Below are 27314 nucleotides of genomic sequence, written 5' to 3'. Positions count from 1 at the left end.
TCTCTCTCTCTCTCTCTCTCTCTCTCCATTTGAGGGTATACAACACAAACTTTTAAGCATGCCTATATTTGGGAGAAATGTAGCTGACTAAGCTCACTGATCTCTATTTAATGGTGGCATATTACAAAAAATCACATTACTAGAAGCATTCAGATTATGAGGACTAGACCATCTAGCCCAGGCTCATTTTGATGATCTGATTGATTGATTGATTGATATTTTAGGCCTCTTTGTATTGATTATCTACAAAAAGAAGATTAGATTGGTCTAATAATTATTGCTACATAATTTTATTACATTTGTTTTCTAAACATATGATAAGAGAGAGAAAGAGAGATATAGATCGTCTGTGAGACAGAGGTTTGGGAGTGGCGGGGAGAGTGGAATAGCAGGAGTGGCAGCCGGTGGTTAGGGTTCAAGAGGGTGAGGAGTAGTATTAGTAGGGTGTCCACATAAAATTTGAAATTAGTTGGGTTTTTTTATTTTTTTTAAATTTTAAAGAAAAAAAAAAGATATATTATTAATGTCTTAATAGTTTGACTTCCATCAAATCATATTGAAAATGTCTTACTAAAATCATCGCTAAAAATAATTCTTTTTTAATGAGTTTTTGCATGTTAAAAATTGACAATTAGTATTTTTTTTTTATCACGATTTTTATAAATTGTCTTTAAAACTTACTATTAGTGAAATTTTTTAAACTGTTATTGAAAGTAAAAAATTAGTAACTTTTTTTTTTTTAACTGTCACTAAAATTTATAATTAGCGATATTTTTTGTGATAATTTTTAAACTGTAGTTGAAAATTAAGAATTAGTGACGCTTTTTAATAATACTTGATGAAAAATGCCATTAATAATTACAAGATCTATTAAATAATAAGTCTATCTATTAAGATCTATACGTAAATTCAAAATAAATAAAGGTGGTTACGGGCGAAAGAAAGAAGTGAGAATTATATTAGCAACTCTAAAATTTAAAAATAAAATAAAATAAAAATTAAAACAGCTTCAGAATTACCAAATGATTGGGAAATTTTAGGTGAAAATCCTAATATCAAATTTGATGAAAAATTTGATTTGATATCGTTTATTCCAAAGTTAAAATTAGAAATTTTATTAGATTTTTTCATATTCCCGGTTGTCCGGAAGGTCGTTCGGGCAGATGTCTTAGAGGTCTTTTCGGACATGAACAAAAAAGCTGTCAAAGTTGCTCTTAGGTAGACATCCAGGAGGATGTCCAGCCCAACAGTAACAATTTAAATGAAAGATGAAAACTCCCTTCATTTGATGAAAGTCTTGATTTTATTTTATTTTTTTCTCTATTTGATATGAATCTGGTGAAAGGGTTGAAGCGCCAAAATGAGGTGTTTTTCATCAAATTCAAATTTGATGAAATATCTGATATTGGATTAGAGATGCTCTTATAGCACAAATATATTTCCCTCAAGCTTTTAGAATTTTTTTTTTTTTTTTTTTTTTTTTTTTTTTTTTTTTTTTGGAGGATAAGCTTTGGAAGGGATAGGGGTATAAAATTAGCCTGTAAGCTCGCGGGCTGCCCTAAACCGGCTTGCAGTCCAAGTGGGCTTGGGCCGGTTAGGCCCGTCCATGCCCAAGATCAAGCACAATCTAGGACCCTAGGCTTGGGCCTGCATCGTTTGTTTATAGCCTAGCCTAGCCCATGCTGGCCCAGCTCCCCCAATGGCTCCCTGCGCAGTGTACACCAACAATAAGAAATTTGAAAAAAAAAAAATTCAAACGGTCAAACGACCATTATTCACTAATGGCCACAATTTTTTTTAAAATTTATAAATTAACCCATCCCTTCTCCTAATTCCTATAAATACCACCCATCTTCCATTTTATTTCTCACAAACAAATCTCCCTTAAACTCTCAATTTCTCTCATCTCTCAACTCTCTCAATTAATTTTGAAATCTCATCTCTAAGTGGCAATTGTAATTGTACAAAAAAAAAACTTTTATCAAAGAAGTTAATTTTTGTATCACATTCGTCAATTGATAACATTAATTATTTGAATTAATATTTATTAGTTACTCATTTTTTGACGTTAATTATTTCATAGCATATATTAGTTGTTATTATTTACTCATTATTTTAATTAATTGTTAGTTCATATATATTATTTTACTTACATTACTATGGATCTTAATATTCTTAATGTTTATGTCGATATTGACGCATATATATAACATGAATTTGTTGATTCTCTTTTTACTGTACCTAATATCCTTCTTCCAATAGTAGCATCATTATTTAGGGCACGTCTAGTACTATTTGGGGACATTTTCAAAGAATATCTGTAACTAATCTTGATGGTACAACTATATTTAAAGCAAAATATAAATATTGTGCATATTAATTACTTAGTGCTGCATATGTAGAGAATACTAGCCATCTAAAAATGCATGCTCAAAGACATTTACAAAGTCAACAACTTGATATTAGAACTCAAATGTAATTAGGGATTTCATCAATTGGTAATTTGCAAACATTTTCATATGATCCTATACGTGTACAAAATTTTGTAATTGATTATATTATTGGAAAAGAACAATATTTTACGACTAGTGAATATCCCGATTTTTAGAAATGATTCGCAGAGGTTTTGCACCGCAGTATCGAGGTTTTTCAAGAAATACTAGTAGAAATAGGATTTTTAAAAAAAATTGAGAATATTAAAAGTGAATTATTTGATATTTTCAAAATTTTGAATGGAAGAATTTGTTTAATATCTGATTTGTGGTCAAATAATGGTTTAGAATATCAATGTATCACTACACATTTTATTAATAATGATTGGAAATTAAATAAAAAAAATTATTTTATTTAAATTAGCTGAACTTTCATACACTGGTCATTCACTTGGGGTAAAAATAAAAAATGTATTTTATGGCTAAGCTTTGCAAAATAAAATATTTACCATAAGTTTAGATAATGCAACTTATTATAATTAAACTATAACCTATTTGAAATCAACTTTATAATTATTTGTTAATGGTGATTTATTTCATGTTCGTTATTGTGCTCATATTTTTAATTTAGTTGTTAAACAAGCTATGCATGTACACGAGACTTTTGTATTAGTAATAAAAAATGCGGTTGTTACTATTATGTCTTCTACTAATCGAATTTTGGAATATAAAAAAAATTATCAACGAGAAGATATGCCATTTAAAAAAAATTAATTTTAAATATAAATAGCAGGTAGAATTTAACATATAATATGTTAAAGAGAGATTGTAAATAAAGAAAAACAATAGATTTATTTTTTGCAACAACATCCATAGAAGAAGTACTAACTCCCACAGAACTTAATTGGCGCCAAGTAGTCTTATATAAATATTTTCTAAAAGTTTTTGATACTGCAACAAAATTATTTTCCTATATATATATATATATATTCCTACTTCACCATTTGTTTTACATATGTTAATAGAAATAATGAAAGTTTTCACAAACTAATGAATATTATATAACCATTATTATTACAATGAAAGAAAAATTTGATAAATATTTTGATTCATTGCCTCATCTTTTAAGTTTAGCAATAATAATTGATTTTAGGTGTAAAGAAATTGATTTACAAGAATGTTTAGAACATATTTTCGCTGATCAAGAACAACTTGCCCCCCTATTATGAAAACATGCAAAAAGTTATTCGAAGAATACAAGACAGTTGTATCTACAAATACATTTATACACTGCTCCAGTCTCATCTCGAGGTAGAAGATTAAGGGCTGGTTTGGGGTAACCTGAATCAGCCAAAAAGTCAAAAAGTTACTCCAAAATCCAAAAAGATATCACAATTCATCCAAAAAAAATAAAAATAAAAATAATTTCTTTCAAAACAGGTACACACGGAATTGACTAATAGTCAGCGGCTGTGTGCGGCAGTGCAGAACAAAAGAAATGATTGGGTGTGATTTTTATACACACCGTTGTTCGTCCCATGGGGCCATCACGGGTCCCGTTTTGATAATCTGAACCGTTCAATATGTAGAAATCGTCGAGTAATATATGTCTGCCAAAAATCACATTAATCGGATATCTATAACTATATGATCAAATCAGTTATGTACAACAAATGGATGGTGTTATAATTAATGATTGAAAAATAAATAAATCTAATCAGATAGCTATCGATATCCGATTAACATGATTTTTTGTAGGTACATAGTGTTCGACGAGTTACACACATTGAACGGTTCAGATTATTAAAATGGGACCCGTGATGACCCCCACGGGCCAAACAAAACCGTCCAATGCTTTGTACAAAAATTAGCCAATAATTTCCAACCCCAATACACGGCTGCATTGTGTACGGCTGGGGCCCACCACTCTCTAATCATCTCTTACACATTTTTTTTATACAATTTTTTAATACACATTTTTTCATAAAAATCTAAAAAGTTAACCCAAATCTCCATATTTTTTTCTCAACTTTTTTAGTCCAAAAAGACAAAAAGTGCACTTTTTTAGGACACCCCAAACCAGCCCTAAGTAGGTTTTTAGCAATAAAATGTAGAAAAATATCTCAACATACAAGCGTAAGTAGTTTAGAATTACAACGTCATTTGGACAGTCCACTTGATAGCGATGAATTTGATATTTTAGATTGGTGAAAACAAAGTGAACTTATGTGGCATATGCTTTCACAGATGGCCCGTGATATACTAACCGTTCTTTCTGAAACATCTTTTAGTGTAGGTGGACGGGTGTTGAGCGATTATCGCAACAGACTTTTATCCCAAATGGTTGAGGCACTGATGATATCCAAAGATTATACATATACTCTTACGAGAAAATAAAATTACAGTGAAAATGACAGAATTCAAAATGACTTAGATGATATATCCTTGAGTAACGCGAGTGAATTGTCTGTCTCCTATGATGATTGATGAACAATTTTTTTTTTACTATTTCATTTTGTAATGTTTTTATTAGATTATTGAGGTGAAGCATAGTGCAAATAATGGTAGGCTAGTAAATGTCAACCTAATTAGGATGTACTTAACCTATAGTGTTGCAATTGCTCTACCATCATTAATAATCTATATCTATTTTATTTAATGATATAAATTTTGTAATATTTATTTCATTTTGAAATAAAAATTATTCATTAAATAAATGTTATCTATTTAATTTAATGATTGTAATACTTTCTTTTTATTTTGATACATACAAAATTATTCATTTCAAACGAAAAAAACTACATAATTTCATATTTTTTTAGTCATAACAAAAAAAAAAAAAAAACATTAGTTATACATAATTAAATACCACTACATGAAACATAACCAACCAGCTTATTAATCTTAACTAAAATACTCTATTATAATTTTTCTTTAATTTTTTTATTCATCATAAATAATCTATATATATATATATATATTTATTTATTTATAATATCTATCGTTTATTTTTTCCCAAAGAAAAAAAAAAGGCCTTCCATGCCCTATCCGAGGTCCTAATTTAAGTAAGTTTGGACCTAAGCCTTGGTCAGGCTTTTTGATCCATAAGCCGGCCCGGCCCGGCCCGGCCCGGCCCTATCCAAAAAAAGTGAAAGTCTACGAGTTCTGAAGGCGAGTGAATCCAACTTGAATACGGATGGATCGGGCCAAACCCAAATTACACCCTAGGGAGGGGTTGAGGGTCAAAATAATGATGTTTGCTTGAATGGTAAAGAAAGTACAGAAAGGATGATAGTGCGTGCCTCACCCAATCCTCTAATTCATAATTAAATTATGACTATGAAATGCTTTTAGCATGCCCTATGTTCTCCATGCCAAGTACTAAAAAAATACACATGCTTGTGTTTACCTAACTCTCTTTTAATCTTGGGTAAATTATACTTTATTAAGTTTTAAAAAAATGATAATAAATTTTACGAGTATAATATAATCATATTAATTTCTTTTTAAGTAAAGGTAAAGAAAACAAAATTATTACAAAAATTTAAATGTATATTTCAATGTATAATAGATGACAGCATCAAGTTTAAACAAAAATTAGTTTCTGATTCCCAATTTTTATTCATATAACTAACTAATAATAAGGACATAAAAGTATTATGTGATTTTAATCTTTAAAAAAATATAATTTAATTATGATAAATTTATAAAATTTATTGTATTACTATAAATTTTAAGAATATATTTAACTCATGAATTTAAGAATAATTTGAAAAGAGAGAAAAAAAAATGTAAAATATAAGTGAAATATAATTATTTTTATTTATTTTTTACTTATATTTTTTCTTTCACTTTTTAGATATCTATCTAAATTTATAAAGTAAACACAAGGTAGAAGAAAGCGAGTTGCTTTTAATGTTTTTTTTGGTTGAGTTTGTGAACGGCATTGACCTTTGGTGCACAAGCTGACAAGTCTTTGGCCTACTTTTTATCTTTCTGTTTGGTCTTTTCTCCAAACAGTTCCCCCACCATCAATGAAGAAAAAGGAAGTTGGGAATTCATTGCATCTTTTTCCTTGGCTTTTTCCCGGGAAAGTGATGGCTTCACATCCACACTTTCTTCTCTCTTACATATGCTTTTCCATCTAAAACATTTTTTCTTTCCCTCTTTTTGACTCACTTCATAAAGACTGAGGTCATGTTTGATTTTGATTTGGTTTTTAATAACTTGTTTCAGATTTTTTTTTTAATTAAAAATTAATTTCATAAAAAATACTTTTCATTTTATATAGTTTTATCTTTTTATAGGGTAGAAATAATTTTAAAAAATTTTAAAATATATTTTGATGTCTATTTTTATCAAACTGTTTTTTATTTTTTCAAAAAAAAAATTCAAAAATAGTTTCAAGACTTAGACCAAAAACAGTCTCAATGTTTTTTTTTTTTTTTTTTTTTTTTTTTTTTTTTTTTTTCAGTCAGTCAGCATGAGGTAATAGGGAAGTGAAGTTGAAATTGTAACAGTAAATCTCAAATTCATTTATTACGTTTTGTAAATGAGTACCTTAGCAACCAACGGGTTAGTCTAATTGGTCAGAACTCCTGAACTTTTCTAGAAGGTTAGTAGTTCGAATTTTTCCACTTAAATGTGAGAGTTAATCCGCATAAAAAATAAAATACAATTTTCTCATATTTGTTTAGTACGAGAATAGTAAAAAATACAACGAAGTTAAATTTCTTACACAAGTCATATTCTCATGGTAATTTAACTTCTAATTTGTTGCAAATGCAAAAATATAAATGATTTTTCTTTTTTATGTGAAATGGTGAACTATTGTAACTTTTTAAATAAAATTAATCTTAACCAAATCAAAATTAGAAAATAAAATTTTCTTTATGTGATGTGTTCACTTCCTTAATTTCCCACCGACAATGCTCATCTACTTAGGATTTAATATCAAGCCGTCCAAAACGTAGACCAGACAAAAAGCTAATATCAGATTTTCGAAGTTAGTTAATCTTCAACCACAAAATCTATATCAAGAAAATATCATATGGTTACAAAGTGGTTTGGTGGGACAAAGAATGCATTGCCTTTTTGTGATAATTACTGAGAGGGAGATTTATAATCTGGATTGGGCCGTGGTAATGGCCGGCAGATTTGGGCCGAACACAGTTGGGCCATGGTAGTATGGGCCTGTCCAGAAAGGTTTTGCTCGGCTAAGGCAAGGCATGGTTAGATCGAGCTACTTGGCTTCAGGGTGCAGAAACCGGTCGAGTGATGGTTCGGCCGAGATGTCCGCTGCCTCACTGGGTTCCACGATTCGTGGATTAGCCCGGCAGGAAGGCCGACGGCTAACCAACATGAGCTGTCCCGAGCTCGACTATGCCGGAATGCAACCAAGCTCGGTCGTCATTGAGCTTGGCGAGCGGAGCGCTCTAGCTAGCAATACAGCACAGCCTTTGGCAGCCGAGATGCTGCAGCCCGGCTGCCGAGCTCCCAGTAGTGTGGGTTGGCAGTTTGGTTAGGTGATGTTCAGTTAGATTTGCGCTGACAGATGGGATAGCAGCACCACGTGTCGAGAGACTAATGGGAGTAGATTTGGGACGCTGAAGGTATATAAGCGAGTCTGCGCCCCCCATGCTGAGACAGATGAACATTTGGTGAGATTTACACTAAACACTCAATCCTCTCTCTCTCTCTCTCTCTCTCTCTCTCTCTCTCTCTCTCTCTCTATCCCTATGTGTGTCTAACTTGATCGTTGGAGGGGTATTCCGGCCACACACCGCCGGGTAGCTCACCGCCGTTGTGCTCACAGGTCGATCGGACAGGCAGGAGTTTGGAAGAAAGGAGTACGGGCTTGCAGGAATATTTGCTCCCCGTATAATTACTTATGAAGGGTGCATAAGGTTGAAAGTGATGTATTTTTATAATTGAAGGAGTTAAAATGTATAAAATTTGTATATGATGAAATAAGATGATATTTGTAAATAGTTTATACAGTGATGGCTTCAACAATTTTGTCTTATTTAAAATTTTCTTGATTACCTCAAGACCTCCTCAACTATTAGAGAATATTATTTCACTCTTCTCATTTATGAATCTATACATATTGATCATCTCATTTATAAAAATTGTACAAATACACTCCTTTTGTAGGTAATCTAGAAATGGTGAAAGTGATATATTTTTATAATTGATGTGATCAAAATGTACAAATTTATAAATTATGAGAATAAAATAATAGTCGCTAATAGTTGAGAAGATCTTGACATCAGTTCCTGATCACGCTATGACGAAAGAGTGATTGTGGGGGTCAGTCCTTTGGCGCTGAAAAATTGTATAGGCCCTTCTCTTGGCATTTAACATTTTCAAGGTAGATGGCACGAGTTGACAAATGTGACTTAAAATCTAGGACTTCTAGACTTTTGCCCGCCTCTTTTCTCCCTCCTTGGAGCTCGTCCATTTGTTGGTTGATCCTTTGCTCTCATGTTTTGAGTGTTTGCTCGCCGTTTAGGCTGGTGAGTGAGATATCTGCTCATTGTAGTCACCTCCAGGGTGGTGAATCAATCATTCAATATCCCTTTACTTATGAGAGGACAGAATGAAAAAAAAAAAAAAAAAAAAAAAGTAATGAAACCTGCAATGGCTACAAAATAGCGTTTTTTTACTTTCTGAATAATAAAACCTATGACTTTTGTATTCGTTCTTCAAATCTTGTCCAATTCCATCCAAGCCCGGTTTTGTCTGAGTGTAATTAACTGATTTTCTTTTATATGAAATCAACCTCTATTGAATGAAATTATTCATAAAATTGTTTAATTTCAATTCAATTCAATTTCCTTTGATTTCAATGAAGTAAATTGTAATTTGTAAATCTTTTGGGTTATTTTGTAATGTAACTCCAAAATAATGGACAAAAAGGACTACGGCCAAGTTTGGTATGATTGAAAAAAGATAAAAAGTCAAAAAGTCACTATCCTATTTAAGTCACATCATCTTATTTAAGTCACATCACCTCTCTAACACATGGAAAAGTCACTATCCAATTAACCTCAAAAGAGTAAATAGGATTAGATTAACCCTAAAATTATAGTATTTTTCATTAACTCAATAGAATCACATGGAAAAAAACTCAGGAAATTTTTTTTAAAGTCTCTGATATTAAGATTTTATAAGATAAATGATATATAATATTTTCAAAGTAGTTGAGATCCCTCAATATTTTTATAGAGAAAATTTAACACAGAAAAATTTCAATTTTCATAGAGAAATTTCTCTAGTATGATCATAAAGAAATTTTGTCGACGGACCTTAGCCAATAAAAAATATTGAACCTCTCCTACTACTCAAAGTTGGAGAGAAATGTTTTACTAATTTTTCTAAAATATTCATAAAAAAATTGTGAACTCATTATATATATATATATATATATTTTAATTATTATTATTTTTTTTTTAATGTGGCCAACTGACCCCATTTGATTATACTTAGTGCTACCCTGAGGCAATGAACACTTATCATTAATAAAAATAAATAAATAAAAAATCTTATTAACATATTTTTAAAGTATATGTTATATATTTTTCCAAATTGTACATTTATTAATGTATATTATTTCATACAAAATGAATTAACATTTAAAACTCCTTTAATACACATTAATAAAATTCATAAATGAATAAAATACTTTTTCTATACAATTGGTAATCTCTCTCAATTTTTATGCTAAAGAAGATCCACTTTGAATAACATAAAGAGCACTAGCCATTTGAAAATATTTGAAGTGGGGGGTTGACTTTAGAGTCCCAAAGTTACACTAACTTTTTTATTTTGAAACAATTGGCTTTAGTTAGTGGGCATATATATTGCTTGCATTAAATGTACCTAAGATAAGTAACACAAACCATTAAAGATTCATCATATTGGAAGCAAGAACAGTCAGTATGTCAAAATTTCTGTCCACTCTCAGAAATTTTGATGGGATGAATTGGACTTTTTCTTCTCTAATCTTTAACTCAGCACTTTGAACCAATGGAAGAACTCTTGAAGTAGAAATTATAAAAATATATATATTTACATATATCAAAAATATTAGATACTAAAAATTTTATAAAAAATTTTATCGAATATTTTACATGGATATGAGACCTATATAGAACCCATATTATGTAGGTCTTATACCCATATGACATAGAAATTTTAATAAAATTTTTAGAATCTCTAGCATTACTTAACAAGTATTATTGAAAGGACACCAGCCTCCTCTCCAATCTAGATATTGTTCCAATCGTGGGATCTATCACGAATTTTGTTTTGATAATTTAAATTCTTTATTTTATAAGATTTTTTAATATATTATTTATTTAAAATAAATTAAATTAATCTAATGTTTGCAACATATTAGATTTATTGTGTTTATTATAAAAAAATAAAAATAAAAAAATTATTTTTAAAAACATACTTACAATTATTGAATATAAGTAATTTTTTATAGAGATTTTTATTGATAAATCTCATTTAGAAGTGTTTTAACCCAAGAAGTCCATGAAGAAATTTTTTAAGCCATTTAGTCCTCTGTATGTATAGTTTTATTCCATAAAGTCTTTTTTCTTGATTTACACTATTTTCTTAGACACTTATACCCTTATATTTAATTTTGATACCCTTATAAATATTTTTTGAACGATTAGCAATTTTATGATGTGAACATTCATATTTTAAAATTCACATTGCTAGGAATGTAAAATTGGCCCGTGGGCGGCCCGAAACTCGCCCGCGAGGCGGGCCGGGCCTGGCCCGTTGACAATGTGAATATTCACATTGACATGTTAACATTCACATTAATAGGAGTGTAAAATTGGCCCGCGTCCCGTGGCGACGCGAAACCTGCCGGTGGCCCATGGGCGGCCCAGGGCGGGCCCGGTCCGGCCCATTGACAATGTGAATATTCACATTGACATGTTAACATTTACATTGAAAAGAGTATAAAATTGGCCCGCGGCCCATGAGCGGCCAAAAGCCCCCCCTCGGTGGCCCGGGGCGGGCCCGGCCCGATTCGTTGACAATGTGAATATTCACATTAACATGTTAACATTCACATTGATAGGAGTGTAAAATTAGCTCGCGCCCCGTGGCTGCCCGAAACCAACCCACGGCCTAGGACGGGCTCGGTCCAGCCTGCTAACAATGTGAATATTCACGTTGGCATATTAACATTCACATTGATAAGAGTATAAAATTGGCCAGCGGCCTAGGGCGGGCCTGACCCGACCCGTTGACAATGTGAATATTCACATTGACATGTTAACATTCACATTGATAAGAGTGTAAAATTGGCCCGCAGCCCGTGGGTGGCCTGAAGCTCGACCGCAGCCCGACCCGTGACATTGTGAATATTCACATTGACATGTTAACATTAACATTGATAGGAGTGTAAAATTTGCCCGCTGCCCGAAGCTTACCCGGGCTGGCTCGGCCCGTTAACAATGTGAATATTCACATTGACATGTTAACATGCACATTGATAGGAATGTAGAATTGGCCCGCGGCCCGTGGGCTGTCCGAAGCCTGCCCACAGCCCGGGACAGGCTCGTTTGGGTCCGGGCCCGAGCCAGTGGGTTGAGCCTCGGGTCGGGCCGATGGGCCTGGGCCTAGCCTCAGGCTTGGGTCGGGCTTGTCATTTTTTTATAATTCTTTTTAATTTTTTCTACCAAAATTTTATTATTTTCCATAAAAAAAGACACTAGGCCTCGCCGAGGGCCGGGCCTCAGACCTAGCCTTGAATGGGCCTTAACCGGGTCGATGGGCCGGGCCGGGCTTCAAAGTGATGGCCCAGTCCCTAGCCTAGGGTCTCGGACTAGGCTCAAGCCCGGGCCCAAACGAGCATTTACCAAGTCGCAGGTGGGTTTCGAGCTGCCTACGTTCTTTTTAACTATTCTATTAAGTCCTATTTGAGGTAAGAAGACCAAAATACCATTTCCATCTACTTATATTATATTTAGTCCACATTATTTTTTTATGTTTCAATAAGTCCTATGGGAGACATAATTACCAAAATACCCATAATGTGAATGTTCACATTGTCAATGTGAATGTTCATATCATCAATGCGTAGAGGCCCGGGCCGGCCCATATTGAGCCTCGTGGGTGTCCGAAAAAATCGGGCCCGGCTCGGTCCACGGGCCAAAAAATTAAGCCCAGGCCCTAGCCCTGGCACAAGGGTATTCAGGCTTTGGACGGGCCGATGGATCGAGCCTCGGGTCGGGCCGGTGGGCCTGGACCTAGCCTCGAGCTTAGGTCGGGCTTTGGGTGGGCCTGGCCATTTTTTTTTAATTCTTTTTAATTTTTTCTACCAAAATTTTATTATTTTCCACAAAAAAATACATTGCGCCTTGGGCGGGCCGGGCCTCGGACCGAGCCTTGAATGGGCCTTAAGCGGGCTGATGGGCCGGGCTAGGCTTCAAAGTGATGGCCTAGGCCCTAGCCTAGGGTCTCAGACATGCTCGGGCCCAGTCCCAAACGAGCCTGCCTTGGGCCGTGGGCGGGCTTCGGGCAGCCCACGGGCTGCGGGATAATTCTACATTCCTATCAATGTGTATGTCAACATGTCAATATGAATATTCACATTGTCAACGGGCCGGGCCGGGCCTACCCCGGGCAGCGGGCAAGCTTCGGGCAGCGGGCAAATTTTACACTCCTATCAATGTTAATGTTAACATGTCAATGTGAATATTCACATTGCCACGGGTCGGGCCAAACCCGCCTCATGCTGCGATCGAACTTCGAGCCGCCCACGGGCTGCGGGCCAATTTTACACTCTTATCAATGTGAATGTTAACATGTCAGTGTGAATATTCACATTGTCAACGGGCCGGGTCGGGCCCGTCCTGAGCCGCTGGCCAATTTTATACTCTTATCAATGTGAATGTTAACATGTCAATGTGAATATTTACATTGTCAACAGGCCGAGCCGGGCCCGCCTCGGGCCGCCCACGGGCCATGGGCGGGTTTCGGACAGCCACGAGACGCGGGCTAATTTTACACTCCTATCAATGTGAATATTAACATGCCAATGTGAATATTCACATTGTCAACAGGCCGGGCCGGGTAGGGCCCGCCCCTGGCCGCGGGTGGGCTTTTGGCCTCCCATGGGCCGCGAGCCAATTTTGTACTCTTATCAATGTGAATGTTAACATGTCAATGTGAATATTCACATTGTCAACGGGCCGGACCGGGCCCGCCCCGGGCCGTCCATGGGCCGCGGGCGGGTTTCGCGCCCCCATGGGACGCGGGCCAATTTTACACTCCTATTGATGTGAATGTTAACATGTCAATGTGAATATTCATATTGTTAACGGGCCGAGCCCGTCCCGGCCCGACTCGAATTTTTCCGGGCACCCACGAGGATCGACATGGGTCTGACCCCTACACATTAACGATATGAATATTCACATTGACGGTGTGAACATTCACATTAGGGGTATTTTGGTAATTATGTCACAGATAAGACTTATTGAAACATAAGAAAATAATATGAACTAAATGAAACATAAGTAGATGAAAAATGTATTTTGGTTTTTTTATCTCAAATAGGACCTAATGGAATAGTAAAAAAGAATATAAGTTGGGTGAAATAAAACTCTTAAAAAGTGGATTTATAAAAAAAATTTCTTTTTTATATGAATGATATATAAAAAATATTTAAAAAAATAAATAATTTAAATTATGAAAATAAAATGCGTTATGAAGCCCACGGATGCGTACAACACTCTCCGATCCACAATTGATTGTTGTTGCAAGAAAGTCAAATACATGAAAATTGCCACCAGCATCTATACAACTTTTGCACATGTTGATAACGTTTTTTTTTTTTTTAAAAAAAATGGGAAGATATTTTTCACCAAATTTAATATGCTTTTTTTATTAAAATTAATAAACATTTTAAAAATATTTTCATCTATTTTTTAAGATATTTTTTTTTTCTTTTATCCTAATATTAAACAATGCCTCTAAGACAAATAAAAATTCAGTGTAATAACGATATGGCTGATATGGTATCACCAATACAATAAAGCCACATGAGGTGGAATTCGGATTCTCGGCCGCTCTTTCCGGCCGCCCTTCCAGTCGCCCTCCAAAACGACGTCGTTTTGAAGGGTTTTTTTTTTTTTTTTTTTTTTCCTTCTTCTCAAGTGTGGACCTTAGTGTTAGCATCGGCATTGGTGGCGGAGGCGGCGGAGGTGTATGGATTGGCGGAGGAATCAGCAGCGCAACAGCCCCATCTGGGACTTCATCATCTTCAAATCTCAAGAATGCCTACATTGCTTTGCAGACATGGAAATCATCAATTACAAATGACCCACAAAGGGTTTTAGAGACATGGGTTGGGTCAAATGTGTGTTCTTACAAAGGCACACTTGTCAAAGAACTCTCTTTCCTCACTGATCTATCTTTTCTTCACTTAAACAGTAATAGATTCACAGGCACAGTCCCAAACACTTTCCGATACCTCTCATCACTCAAAGAGTTGGACCTAAGCAACAACCACTTCTCTGGCCCATTCCCAACCCCAACTCTGTTCATCCCTAACCTCCTCTACCTAAATTGGCCTGGAATTTGCAAAGAAATCAATTGATTGATTGCAAAAAAAAAAATTATTTTTTTGCGACGTAGTTGTTGATCTGTTGATTCGAAGAGTATATTGCTTTAAATATGATTTTTATTATTTTTTGAATGATAGATCTGAATAGTTTTTGCCTTAATTTTAAAGTTCATTGATTATTTTTTTGGATCTGAACTGTTCCATTCTCTCAGATCTGTTCATAAAATCATTTAATTATTGATTATTTTTTTGGATCGAGTCCTCTGGATCTAAGCTTAATTTTGATGGGTTTTGATGGGTTTTCCATTGATGGTCTGAAGAAAAAAAGGTTAAAGAGGAAGAAAGGGTGAGAGGGTCAAAGAGGAAGAAAGGGTGAGAGGGACTCTCAGATCTGTTCATAAAATCATTTAATTATTGATTATTTTTTTGGATCGAGTCCTCTGGATCTAAGCTTAATTTTGATGGGTTTTCCATTGATGGTCTGAAGAAAAGAGGAAGAAAGGGTGAGAGGGACAGAACCTATTCGGTTTCACCACAAATAGTCTGTCTTCTGCTGATCTATCATAGAAGAGGCATAGAAGATCGTTCCTTTCCGCCACCAATGCCGATGCTAACACTAAGGTCCACACTTGAGAAGAAGAAGAAAAAAAAAAAATCCTCCAAAACGACGTCGTTTTGGAGGGCTGCTGGAAGGGCGGTCGGAAAGAGCGGCCGAGGATCCGAATTCCATGAGGTGAAGGGTAAATTCTAATTTTCAGGTGCCACGTATTTAAGGATAAAAATTAAGAAATGATTGGATGATAATACTAATGACATGATATCATCATTTTATTCAAGTTTGTTTTTTTTCCTCTAAGACACTCTTTGGCAGTTGCTTTCTTGTATTGTTTCTAAAACAAGAAATAAAACATGTTTAGTAACTGTTTTTAGTCAAAATTTCAAAAAAAAAAAAAAAAAATGAAACCACGAAAAAAAAGAATTCCGACTTGTTTTGAAAATAAGTTTTCTTTCCCTTTCTCCCCTTCTCTTTTAGCCAATCTCCTTTGCAACTCACTGAATGTGATTTATTTATTTATTTTTTCTTTCTTATTTCTTTAAAAAATAAAAATAAATAAAAAGCGTTTATTATTTCCTGGTGGCGTGAATAACAGCAACGTTATTAATTCCATCCTAAGTTTTCTTTCACACCTAAATAAAAGTTGATTTACACTTTGATGTATTAGTCATTTAGGTGCCGTTTGGTAACATTTACGTTTTTAATTTTCTGTTTATATTTACAAAAATTTAAAAAACTCAAATAAAAACTTGTTTGGTAAAATTTTTGATTTATAAATCAGTGGTCTCAGTTTATAAATTTGGCCAAAAAATGAAAACACAAAAAATGTGTTTCCATTTTGAGTTTTCAGTTTTTTTTTTTTTATCACCCAACATTAGCCACCACCCGCCACCATTTTCCACCACCGTCTTCCGCTACCACCACCCACCCTCCACCACCACCTGCCACCACCACTCACCACCCACCTGCTACCACCAGCCACCACCCGCTACCACCACCCACCAGCCACCTGCCACCCACTCGCCACCACCACCCACCCCTCGCTGCCGCCGCCACCACCGCCACCACCACCACCACCACCACCCACCTATTATCCACCCGCCACCACCCACCACCTGCCACTACCATTCACTGCCCGCCACTTACTTGCCACCATCACTCACCACCCACCTGCTACCACCATTCACCACCTGCCACCAGCAGCCACCTGCCACCCACCCGCCACCACCACCCACCACTCACCCGCCACCCACCTGCCACTCACCACCACCACCACCACCACCACCACCACCACCCACTTGCTACCACTTACCACCCGCCACCGTCACCCACCCACCCACCACCACCACCACCACCTGCCACTACCACCCACCATTCATCACCACCACCACCACCCACTCGCTACCACCTATCACCCGCCACCGTCACCCACCCACCCACCTACCACCACCACCACCCGCCACCACCCGCCATCCGCTACCCACTTGCTACCACCACTTACCACCCGCCGCCACCACCACCACCACTACCCGCCACCCGCCACCACCCATCACTCGCCACCGTCACCCACCCACTTGCCACCACCCACTACCACCAGCCATCCGCCACCCACCCGCCACCACCACCCACTCGCTACCACCCACCACCCACTACCGTCACCCACCCACCCACCCACCACCACTCACCATCAGCCACTCACCACCCACCACCCGCCACCCACCAATACCCGTCATCCGCCACCCACCTGCCACCACCACCCACCACCCGCCACCACCACCTCCCACTCACTACCACCCACCACCCGCCACCGCCACCCACCCACCCACCACCACCACCACCACCCACCCGCCACCATCCACCACCCACCGTCACCACTTTCTACCACCGTCTTCCGCCGCCACTTGCCATTTCTCACTCTTTTTTATATTTTAAATTTTTTTTAAACATTTTATCAATTACCAAACGCGTTTGTAATTTATGTTTTTCTAAAAATAAACAAAAAATAAACAAAAACCAGTTTATAAAATTTTTGTAAATATAAACTGAAAACGTAAACGTTACCAAACACACATGCATTCATATACTACATCTTTTTATATATTTTTGCATTGTATTTTAAAACACTCAAAATCATTGAATCATTAAAAATTTCGATATATGTTAATTTCAATAGATGTGAATATTTTGAAACAGAAGACAGAGTGATTCGAAGATACAAAATTTCATCCCACATATTTAGGCATGCTTTACCGTGGAGTATGATTATAGGTTTCCACAAAGCCATGAAGTGCCTGTTGTAAATGGTTATAAAATTTTGAATAAAATTAAAAAAAAATTCTAAAGTTCGGTCTATTTTTTAGGTGGGCCTCGTGCGTCGATTTTCACGGGTCAAAGTAATAACGCGTTCTATGCCGCGTTGTGATTCACGTGGTATATTTGGTTGTTCAAAACCATTACTGAGTGAATGGGAAATTGAAGCCAAAGTGTGCTCCATGGAAATAGAGTTTTGGTGGAAATTCCTTAAGATTGTAAAATGGCTTGTCCCACGTTGATTTGGTAGAAGGTTTTGAATGGGTTTATAAAGCATGAGTTTGGTACTTGAGGTGTGCCCCAAGGGGTACCTAAGTGTTTTAGAAGGAGAGGTTATGGGCAAAATGGGCTAGACCCATTGGATCCAAAAAACACCACACACGCGCGCCGTGCGTGGTGTGAGGTTGGGTTGGGCTTGTTCGACCCAATACTAATCTTTTTGGACAAAAAATATTTGAATTTAATTTTATTTTTTGGTAAAATAAAATCCATAATTCAAAATTAAACTAGTTTGGTTTTACTGTACATCCAAACAGCGCCCTTCCCGAAATAAACCAGTCTGGTATTATTGCACATCCAAACAGGGCCCTTCCCGTTTTGTTATCTGTTTGAAATATAAATCAACAGATTCAAATCTGTTTAAATTTAAAACCAACAGGTTTCATACATGTTCAATTCAAAACCAATAGCCACCTTTACATCTATAAATAGACTACCCTCCCATTTGGATTAAACTCTAATTTTCGTACTCCATCATCTGATATAAATCTCTGCATTTTGCTGCATTTATTTTCTGAAAGAAAGAGTGTAAACACTTAGTGTGTTCGTAAGGCAAACAATTTGTAGTGCTGCTATTGTTTGTAGTAGATCATTTCATCCTGTGAGATAGACATCCAATTTCTGAAAGCACCGTGGAGAGGACGAATCTGTCTTAAGGACACAATGTCAAACACTGGACTTGATCAGATTATAATTCGAAGAAATTAAATCAAGTAAGTTATTTAATTTATTTTCAGTGTTTTATTATTTACTTAAATCAGATTTTAATTTTATTTTTGTAACAAAATAAAATCTGTTTTTATTTATAATTCATTATTTTTATTTCGAGTTTAATTTTTGTAATCAAATAAATTCTCTCATTTTCTTTGTTTCTTTTTATTCTGATTATTGTTTAATACACAATAAAATTTAATTAATTTAAATACAGTGAAAATTGTTCGACAGTGCCATAAACATATAAAACGATACTTTTCTCTGCAAGAGGGGACTAGTCTCCCAATGAAGATACATGGTGGAAGAGGAGATCCACATGATTCAACAGTTTGGTATTTTCTTCCCTATAGGCTAGCAATTCTCATAGTCTAGTTTTGGTGGGTTCACTTGAGGCTTAATTTATTGATATGAACTGTTTTATTTTTAGTATCCTAGGATATAAAAATTACATGATTAGATGACATTGGGGCCTCCAAGGAACTCTACAGCGACTAAAATATGTTTTAGTCATTGAAAATAAATTTAGTTTAATCAGGTATTAAAAATCACATGATTAGATGACATTTGTTTTTAAAAATGAATAATAAGTATGCTTATGAAAATTGGTTGTCCACCTTTGTATAAATAATATATGAGCAACTTTAATTTTTTTATATAAATGATCACTAAAAAATAAATGGTTTGAATCACTGAGATGAGCCTAAAAAAAACTCACAATCTCCAAAACTAGACCTCCAATCTAATTACTGGACTGGAGGAAAGCTTTGCCCTTTCATGAAATCTAAGAGCACAAAAAAAAAAAAAAAATCCCTTTCTTTTTTCTTTTTTGATTGTGCCTACCCTGAAAACTGAAAGTTAGGAGTGGCATATTGGCCTCCAGAAAAGGAAAAAAGAAAAAAGGAAACAAAAAAAGAGAATGAAAGCAAAAGAAAGAGATTGCCAAAAACATTTATGGCATTTCTTTGAATTTGGGGTCCCCTAACAACTAATTTGTACCCAACTTGTGGTTTGCATTTGCTACCAACAAAAAAAATATCTGAACTGTTTGTGTTGTCCAAGATCAACAAAGCTGTACACACATTTTGTCTCATGTTTGATGTATCCCCCATCAAGTGTTTGTGGGGCAATTTTAGGTGGCCTTACCACAACATGGGGCAATCCAAATACCCAAAACATTATCAATAGAAGAAATCAATTCCATTTATTTGTCATTTTGGGGAATTCATCTGTCTAATTGATTCAATTATCCCCACATTTCACACTTTATTTGAAGACTTTCAAATTCTCTTTTTTGTCTTTCAATCTCTCATGAGGAAAGCAGGAAGATTACTTGCCAAAATTGTTTTGACTGATAACACAATCAGGGATGAAATTACATTTTGAAAATAAACTATTCATTTTTTAAGACAAATGCAATAAAATGAAGATGTTACAAAATTGGATTGACCTAGTTTATTTTATTTTATTATTATTTTTTTGATGAATTCTATACACAAAGAGCCATAAAAATGTATAGCTAAAATCATCGAAACGGCCCATGGTAGGTCTTACGGGCCAGACAATGCCACTCCAATTTAGATCAGGATTGAAAAGAACCATCTCTCTTGTGTGTATATTATAATTAAAATTGTGTGTCAATTAAGGGTTGTTTTTCTTTTTTTAAGATGGCAGCAATTACTAAGTTTGAAACCGTTAAATTTGAATAAAATATTTTAAAGGTACAGAAACAATGGTGACAATACTAGCACCTCCCTTCTTGATGCAACATAGGTTTCGTCACTCTCTCTTTAAACAGTCATGGTACATCTCTCTAAAAACAGAGCATTAAATCAACTCTAATAAATTGAAAATTCAAAAAAAAAAAAAAAGAAAGAAAAGGTAGACACATCCATCACATCATGGGAGACCAGCTCATTAGAGCTCCGCCTAGAACTCCATATTTAGAGTTCCAAAGCATTTTTGCTCTTTAAATACCACGTTATCCTTCTCTCTCATTTTTACACAATCAATTTTCTGTTTGGAGCATCATTATCAGATTCATTATAACTTTTTCTTAGTTATTTTATAACATATCATAAAAATACATTTTATCAAACTTAATTCTTAACTAACGACTTTAGTTAAATATTAAATTACTAATTACATGTAATTAGGGAAAGATAACTCAACAAATGAAATAAAGAATATGGAGTTTGTTGGATAATGTATTTGAAAAGATAATTAGCTAAAATAAATAAATAAATAAAAGGACTTTTAGTTAAAATTTAACTAGAAATTTGATTATTTTGACGAAGATGCTTTTATAATTTTATCCTATTATACTTGATTTGTATGCACCAGGTTTAACCTATTTAGACATTTACCCAAGACTTTCAAAATTTTCAATATACCAAATTTTAACCCTCTTTGATCTTTGTCAAAAGGGGTTCCAAATAATAAAAAAAATCCGTCTTGTCTAAAAGCCTAGCAAAATAATTTTATTTTATTTTTTTATTTAAAGGCTTAAACAAAAAGAATAAAAAATAAAAAAGCCTTCTTTTTACCCAAAGTGCCAACAAATTAAAAATTCTTATTGTTTATAGGTCCCCAATAGTAAAGACAAAATAAAATATTTCTCGTCCAAAGCCATGCAAAAAAAATAAACATCTTTATCTAAAGATTTGACAAAGAAAAACCATAATTATCTAAAGGATGGTTATAATAAAGATTATAATCCAATCTTCATTACAATAATGCAGCAAGGAAAACAAATTTTAAATAAAATAAAATTAAGCATAGTAAATATCATGTAGATAAATTTTTAAAAAAACAATATGCCTACAAAACTCAAAATTAAGACCTGCCATTTTATTATTTCTCCATTATATGTTTTTATTTTTATGCATTGTTGAGAGAGAGAAAAAAAGATGGGAGGAAATTTGTGTCAACTTTTCACTTTGTAGTTAAAGTAGTAGTATGAAAGGGAAAGTTGTATGGCCTGTTGTGACTTTCTTATCTGTAAAGGGTCCCTCAAAGAAATTCAACCCTGTTGGATTTGCCAAATTGCCACTATATCTTCACATGTCCAAACTAGACCCTACCCTCTTCTTGTTTTATTTCAGATCTGTGTGAAAACTGTTGCATATTGCCTTGGCATCATCCCAAAATATATATTAAAAATAAATAAGAAAAATGATTGGGAATTCTAATAAGGCATAGTTTGGGAAGTTGGTTTTGGTGGGTTAAGGGTTAAAATAGTCACAAAAAATAAAATAGGCTATTTTAGTCACAAAAAACAAAACATCAAATCCAACCCATAATCATTACTCCTCTCTCACAAAAAAAGTCAAAAAGTCAAAAAATCCTTCCCAAACCAGGCTTTTTAACCCCAGGCTAAAATAGCCAAAAAGCCAAAAAACCAACTCACTTCCCAAACGGAGGCTAAATGAGCTCTAATTGGAGTGGATTCCACTGTGATGATGTGATGTTTTAGCCTTGATTTATTTATTTTTATTTCCTACCACATCATTCTTAGAGCTCAATTAGAACTTTAAAATTAGAGAGAATATATCATTAGTCAATAAATAAATAAAATCTTCAAACACTTCTCTTCTTTTGTTGATATTTATTATCTCCATCACAAAATATATAATTAAAAATAAATAAATAAAATCTTCAAGCCCTTCAATTGTTTTGTTAATATTTATTATCACCATTTGCGTCATAATTTTGGCACTTATAATTCTTAAAAGTGTACTTTTACCCATACATTTTCATCCCATTTGTTACACAATTTATAGTGTCATTTCAAAAGATAGAATCACCATTTGCGCCTTAGCCTTCGCACTTGCTCAAATCTTGGATTCTTGATGAAGACATATGTAGAAAATCTTAAGAAATACTAACTTCTGAAAAACCAAGAAATGTAATGAAAATCTCTGAAGATAGAAGAACTGCATTGCCATTATTCAAGCCACTTTCTGGATTGAGTTTAACAGTTTCAACATTTGACTTCTGGGATTTTCGTGCATCTAAACAACTTCCACTCTCTCCTAATGTCAGTATTTACATATATAGATATGTACATCTGCTCACACTCACCAAATAAAAATACAAAATAACAAGCGGAATTACAAATCAGTGAAAACAATTCAAAATAACTGCAACTTTCATGGAGGTACAGGGTGTGTCTCCGCTGCAAGTGAAAGTTGTGGCATGAGACACAACTCACTTATACCTATTTAAAAGTCAAATGATTTTGAGTTAGTTTCCACTTTTTTGCAATTCCCCCTAAAAACGAAGGCACCTGTTCTATATCTTACAAGAAAAAAACCATCATTGAGGAACCTTTTCTACATCTTTCCACTCTGATCAGTTCAAAGTGTTAAATATGCTTCAACAAGGCCGTGAATCAATATGATCTCAAACACCCAATATTTCTCTCCCAAATGCCACTTTGGAGAACAAATATTAGATGTAATGGTAACACCATCTACTTTAGGACCGTTCCTGGAAGCTGAGCGACCTAGACAAGGCTGCAGGGTTAGCCCACAGTGCTAAATTGGTTTCTGGTGTGTGATTCTTTTCGCCACCCTTTGGTTGGAAGGCCTTGAAAAGGCCTCCTCTGCTCATCATTGAGGAATCGTTCTTAATCCCAAGTGTTGCCCATATAGAACTCCTTGCAGCTTCATCAGGGTCATCAATCCTTATAGTTTTTGGAATCAAAATGGATGTCTCTGAATTCTTCTTAATCAAGTCCCCATCTCTTGAATGTTTCCCTAGAGTCGGTGAATTTTGGTTTGGAGCAGAGCATGGCACGTTTTGGTTTGTTGTAGGAGATGGCGAAGGCAACCATGGAACTGTCCAATAGGGGGTGGCATAGAATGGCATTGGATATCCAGACAAGCAAACAGCCGGTATAGGAGCAGCTGAATTCCAATAAGGCCATGGAATGCCAGGGAGGCAAGGGATTTGGGAAGTGAAGCCATTTAAATTCCCCATCATTGGCTCTTGAATCCCGTTTCTCACTCCTTCCTCTGTCGAATTTGAAGTTGTGACAGATGATCCGCTAGAACAATCATCGCCATTTTGTTCAACTTTATAAAACCCATTGGGGATTCCATTAGGAGCCTTTTGTTTCTCCGCAAGATTTAAGACAGAAGCCATGGATTCACAAAGTGGTGCTTCTGGGCCAAAAGAGAGAACCGTGCCATTGCTTTTGAGCGTAGGGTTCTGAAATCCATTTGCAGTTGCATGTAGAGCTTCAGAGATGGTGATGTGGCGACAATGCACGGATGAGTTCTTGTTCTTGCGCCGACCAGCTCCTATGGGCACGTTCCTCATTGTACCACCAGCTGTCCAGTATCTCTGACAGCTCTTGCAAAAATGACGGGGTTGACTGATATTGTAATTGTTGTAGTAACAGAACTTTGTGTCCATGCTATTACAGCGGGGGCATGGAAGAATTTTGTCAGGCTTCTTTAGGGTTTTTTGTTGTGTGTTGTTTGCATCATTTTGGTCATTTTCATTCTTTTGAGGTTTTGCACTTGCATTTTCTTCATCGAGAGACGGTGTCTTAGGGTTATCCTCAGACTCGGGCAATGTTTCTGAAGGTGGAGATTTACCACATTGTTTACTCTCATCGGGCTTTCCTGCTTGTGAATCCTGCAATTTGAACATAATTTTCTATAAGTACAGTTAAAAGTCGATCAAATTCAAATTCCAAGAAAAAGAAAAAAACATATATATATATAGATCTGTCAGATATGAACCTAAGCAAGATTAAAACAAAAACTGAAAAGGATATTTATAACTACACAAAATAGTTTTTCTTTTCTCAGGACAGTATTGACAACAACTTATCATAATTTTTTGGGGTGGCTTATCAAACACAATCCAGCTAGGGCAGTTGGCTTGGAACAATGTTCAAAATTTGCATGTAATTAAGTTAAAATAGAGGGAAAATCAAAGGAAATGCATAGAATAGATTAAAACCATACTTTCAATTTCCAAAGAGATAAAAAAAAAACATACACACACATACATCAGAGATAAACAAGCTGAAAAGATTAAAAACTATATAAGGGGGAAATTTGTAAAATAATAGGGAAGAAACAGAAATTCCACCTGGGAAATGATCAAAATAACAGCAGACTCCTTGGCAGTTTGTGTAAATAACATTCAGCTGAATATCCACAAACCCAAGTGGTGAAACAAGTGTCCTTAAAGTTTTTGGATAGTTCAAAATATGGAAATTTTCATAAACAATAAGGGCTGTGTTTGGTTCATGGATTTGAGGAGTGATTTGAAAGGAGAAAGGAAAAGTTGTGTGACGCGTAAATCAAACATAGTTATATTCATTCACATTTCAGCTACCTACTCATGGACCAACCTAAGCTCTTTATTTATTTTTTCATTTGAAATCAGCGAGTTAGTAAATTAAATTAGCACAGCCAAGCATTTGACACTTCTCTAAAAGTTCAAATCTCAAGCCTCCCTAGTCAAGGATCTTTCTACTTATTTTGGGTGGGGGGATGGGATGGATCAGACTAAAATTAAATGAAAAGACTGCCCCTTTAGCACGTAGTGTGACCACAGAGGTGAACAATTAAAATTTCAGGATTCAAAAAAACTTTGAAAAAATCGATGCAAATTGAACTCAAATCAAGGGTATGAAAATTGTTCGATCCTTCAGAGCATTTTGAAAAATGAATCATAACATGAGTGGCTTAAGCGTAAAATACGAGTAATTTGAAAAGAAAAAGTGCATTACACAGAAGAAACAATTCAAAAAAAATATTTAAAAAAAAAAAAATTGAATAGACAGTGTAGTTGGTACTTGAATCGACCCATTACTTGTTTTAGCAATCTGAAAAATGGGTGGTTCTCAAAGTCGCAGATAATTCATTAAATATATATGTATATATATGGATGTTTGTATGGAATTGAACCTTGTCATCATCAGCTTCTACTTTTTTTTCCTCTTCCTCTTCCTCTTCGTCCCCTGTTCTCTTAACTTTCTTGTCCATTTTCTCGTCCTCCAAACACGAACTCATCACCGAACTACGATCACCATCAGACCTCCCATCTTCAACCCCACAATCCTCGCCGACAAGAATCTTTCCGGTCTCCGGCAGCGTAATCTCCATCCCAAAAAGCTTGATCGCCGGGTCCCTCATTTTCCTTCTCTTTTTCCCAGAAAACGCAAGAAAATCACCGAGAAAATAGGCAATAAAAACATAAAACGTTGCTGAATCAGTGGTGACGATAAAGAAACGCCATGAACGTCGTTTCCGCCGTGGGTCTGGGCTTTTGGGTCTCTCTCTCTGTGTCTCCCTCTAAAACTTTTTCTCTCTCTAAAACCCTTTTGGGAGTTGAGTCTTCGTTGGCATCGTCACGGTCTACGATTTTGATTTGTATAGAGTGAGTGTGGTGTGGGTGCCACGTCATCGGGGGAAGTAGTTTCTCAGCCACATGTTTTTGTGGCATATCTTCCCCCATACACTAGATTCTTTTTGTGTTGCACAAACAGTTGGTACACTCTGGTTTTTTTCATGTCCTTTCTGCCCTTTCAAGACCTGTTCTTAGGAAAAACAATTAGTTGGTCGTAGCAGTATGTAACTATGCCCCAGGTTAATTATAAATTTTTATGTCTCACATATTTTTTTAATTATTTAATATAAAATTATGAATTTTATTTTCTCCATCAATTATAATATATGTGAAACATTACATGACAATACCCTTGAATCAACCAATAACGTTTCTGTTCTTAAGCGTGAAAAAATATCGAACTGTCTGATTCAGATCTGATCGACACTATTTAATAAGAGTATATGTGCTATTTTAAATCCAAGTCAGCCTAACATCAAGCATATCTTAACCATTTCAAGTTCAATTCCAAAAAAATATCTAAGTCTCAAACTAGGCCACTTAACTTCAATAGATATGAATTATTAATTTTTTTCAAGTCTGGAAAGACTATTAAATTATTTAAATTTTTTAATAATAATTTGAATTTAAAATATTAATAAAATTTAATTATAAAATAAATATAATTTTTGAAAAAGTATTTTAGTTTAGGCTATAAAATGAAGTGCATATATGTATTTTTTTTTATCTTTTTTATTTTTAAAATTTATTTAATAATTAAATAATATAAAAAATTAATATTATTTTTTATAAATTAACAAGCAAGGCAAGATCGGGTTAGGTTAAAACTTTTTATCCCAAATTTAATCTGTAAATTAAATACATTTAATAGACTAAAGATTTTCACCGAGCTTTAAAAATATGATACTAAATAAGTGTACTTTTTGTCTTTTTACGAAAAGATGTGCAGAAAAGTAGAGAGGTGATGTGATGAAAAAAAATAAATAAATAAATTATTTGAAGTATGCCAAACTTGGCCTAACCATCATTTGGGATGTGAGTTAGTTTTTTA

The 27314-nt window shown here is 34.9% G+C and overlaps 1 protein-coding gene across 1 annotated transcript; it reads right to left on the bottom strand.

The window, feature by feature from the left end:
• Positions 1-22797: 22797 nt before the first annotated feature.
• CDF3 (cycling DOF factor 3) lies at positions 22798-26482 on the bottom strand. The gene is made up of 2 exons (XM_028257930.2): positions 25822-26482; positions 22798-24535 (listed from the first exon to the last, which is right to left on the bottom strand). Exons 1-2 carry the CDS (start codon positions 26047-26049, stop codon positions 23369-23371), a joined length of 1395 nt encoding a protein of 464 aa, XP_028113731.2. The 5' UTR covers positions 26050-26482; the 3' UTR covers positions 22798-23368.
• Between the last annotated feature and the right edge of the window lie 832 nt (positions 26483-27314).

Source organism: Camellia sinensis, chromosome 15 (genome assembly GCF_055761805.1).
Source record: "Camellia sinensis isolate YWXY chromosome 15, ASM5576180v1, whole genome shotgun sequence".
Lineage (NCBI taxonomy): Eukaryota > Viridiplantae > Streptophyta > Magnoliopsida > Ericales > Theaceae > Camellia > Camellia sinensis.
The sequence above is the reverse complement of the archived record's forward strand: the minus strand, read 5'-3'. Positions and strand labels throughout refer to the sequence as shown.

Bases quoted from the DNA above. Each gene is read 5' to 3' on its own strand.
- CDF3 (XM_028257930.2), bottom strand. From the start codon at position 26,049: ATGAGGGACCCGGCGATCAAGCTTTTTGGGATGGAGATTACGCTGCCG. The intron at 24,536-25,821 runs GTTCAATTCCAT...TTCAAATTGCAG, and splicing joins TAGAAGCTGATGATGACAAG to GATTCACAAGCAGGAAAGCC.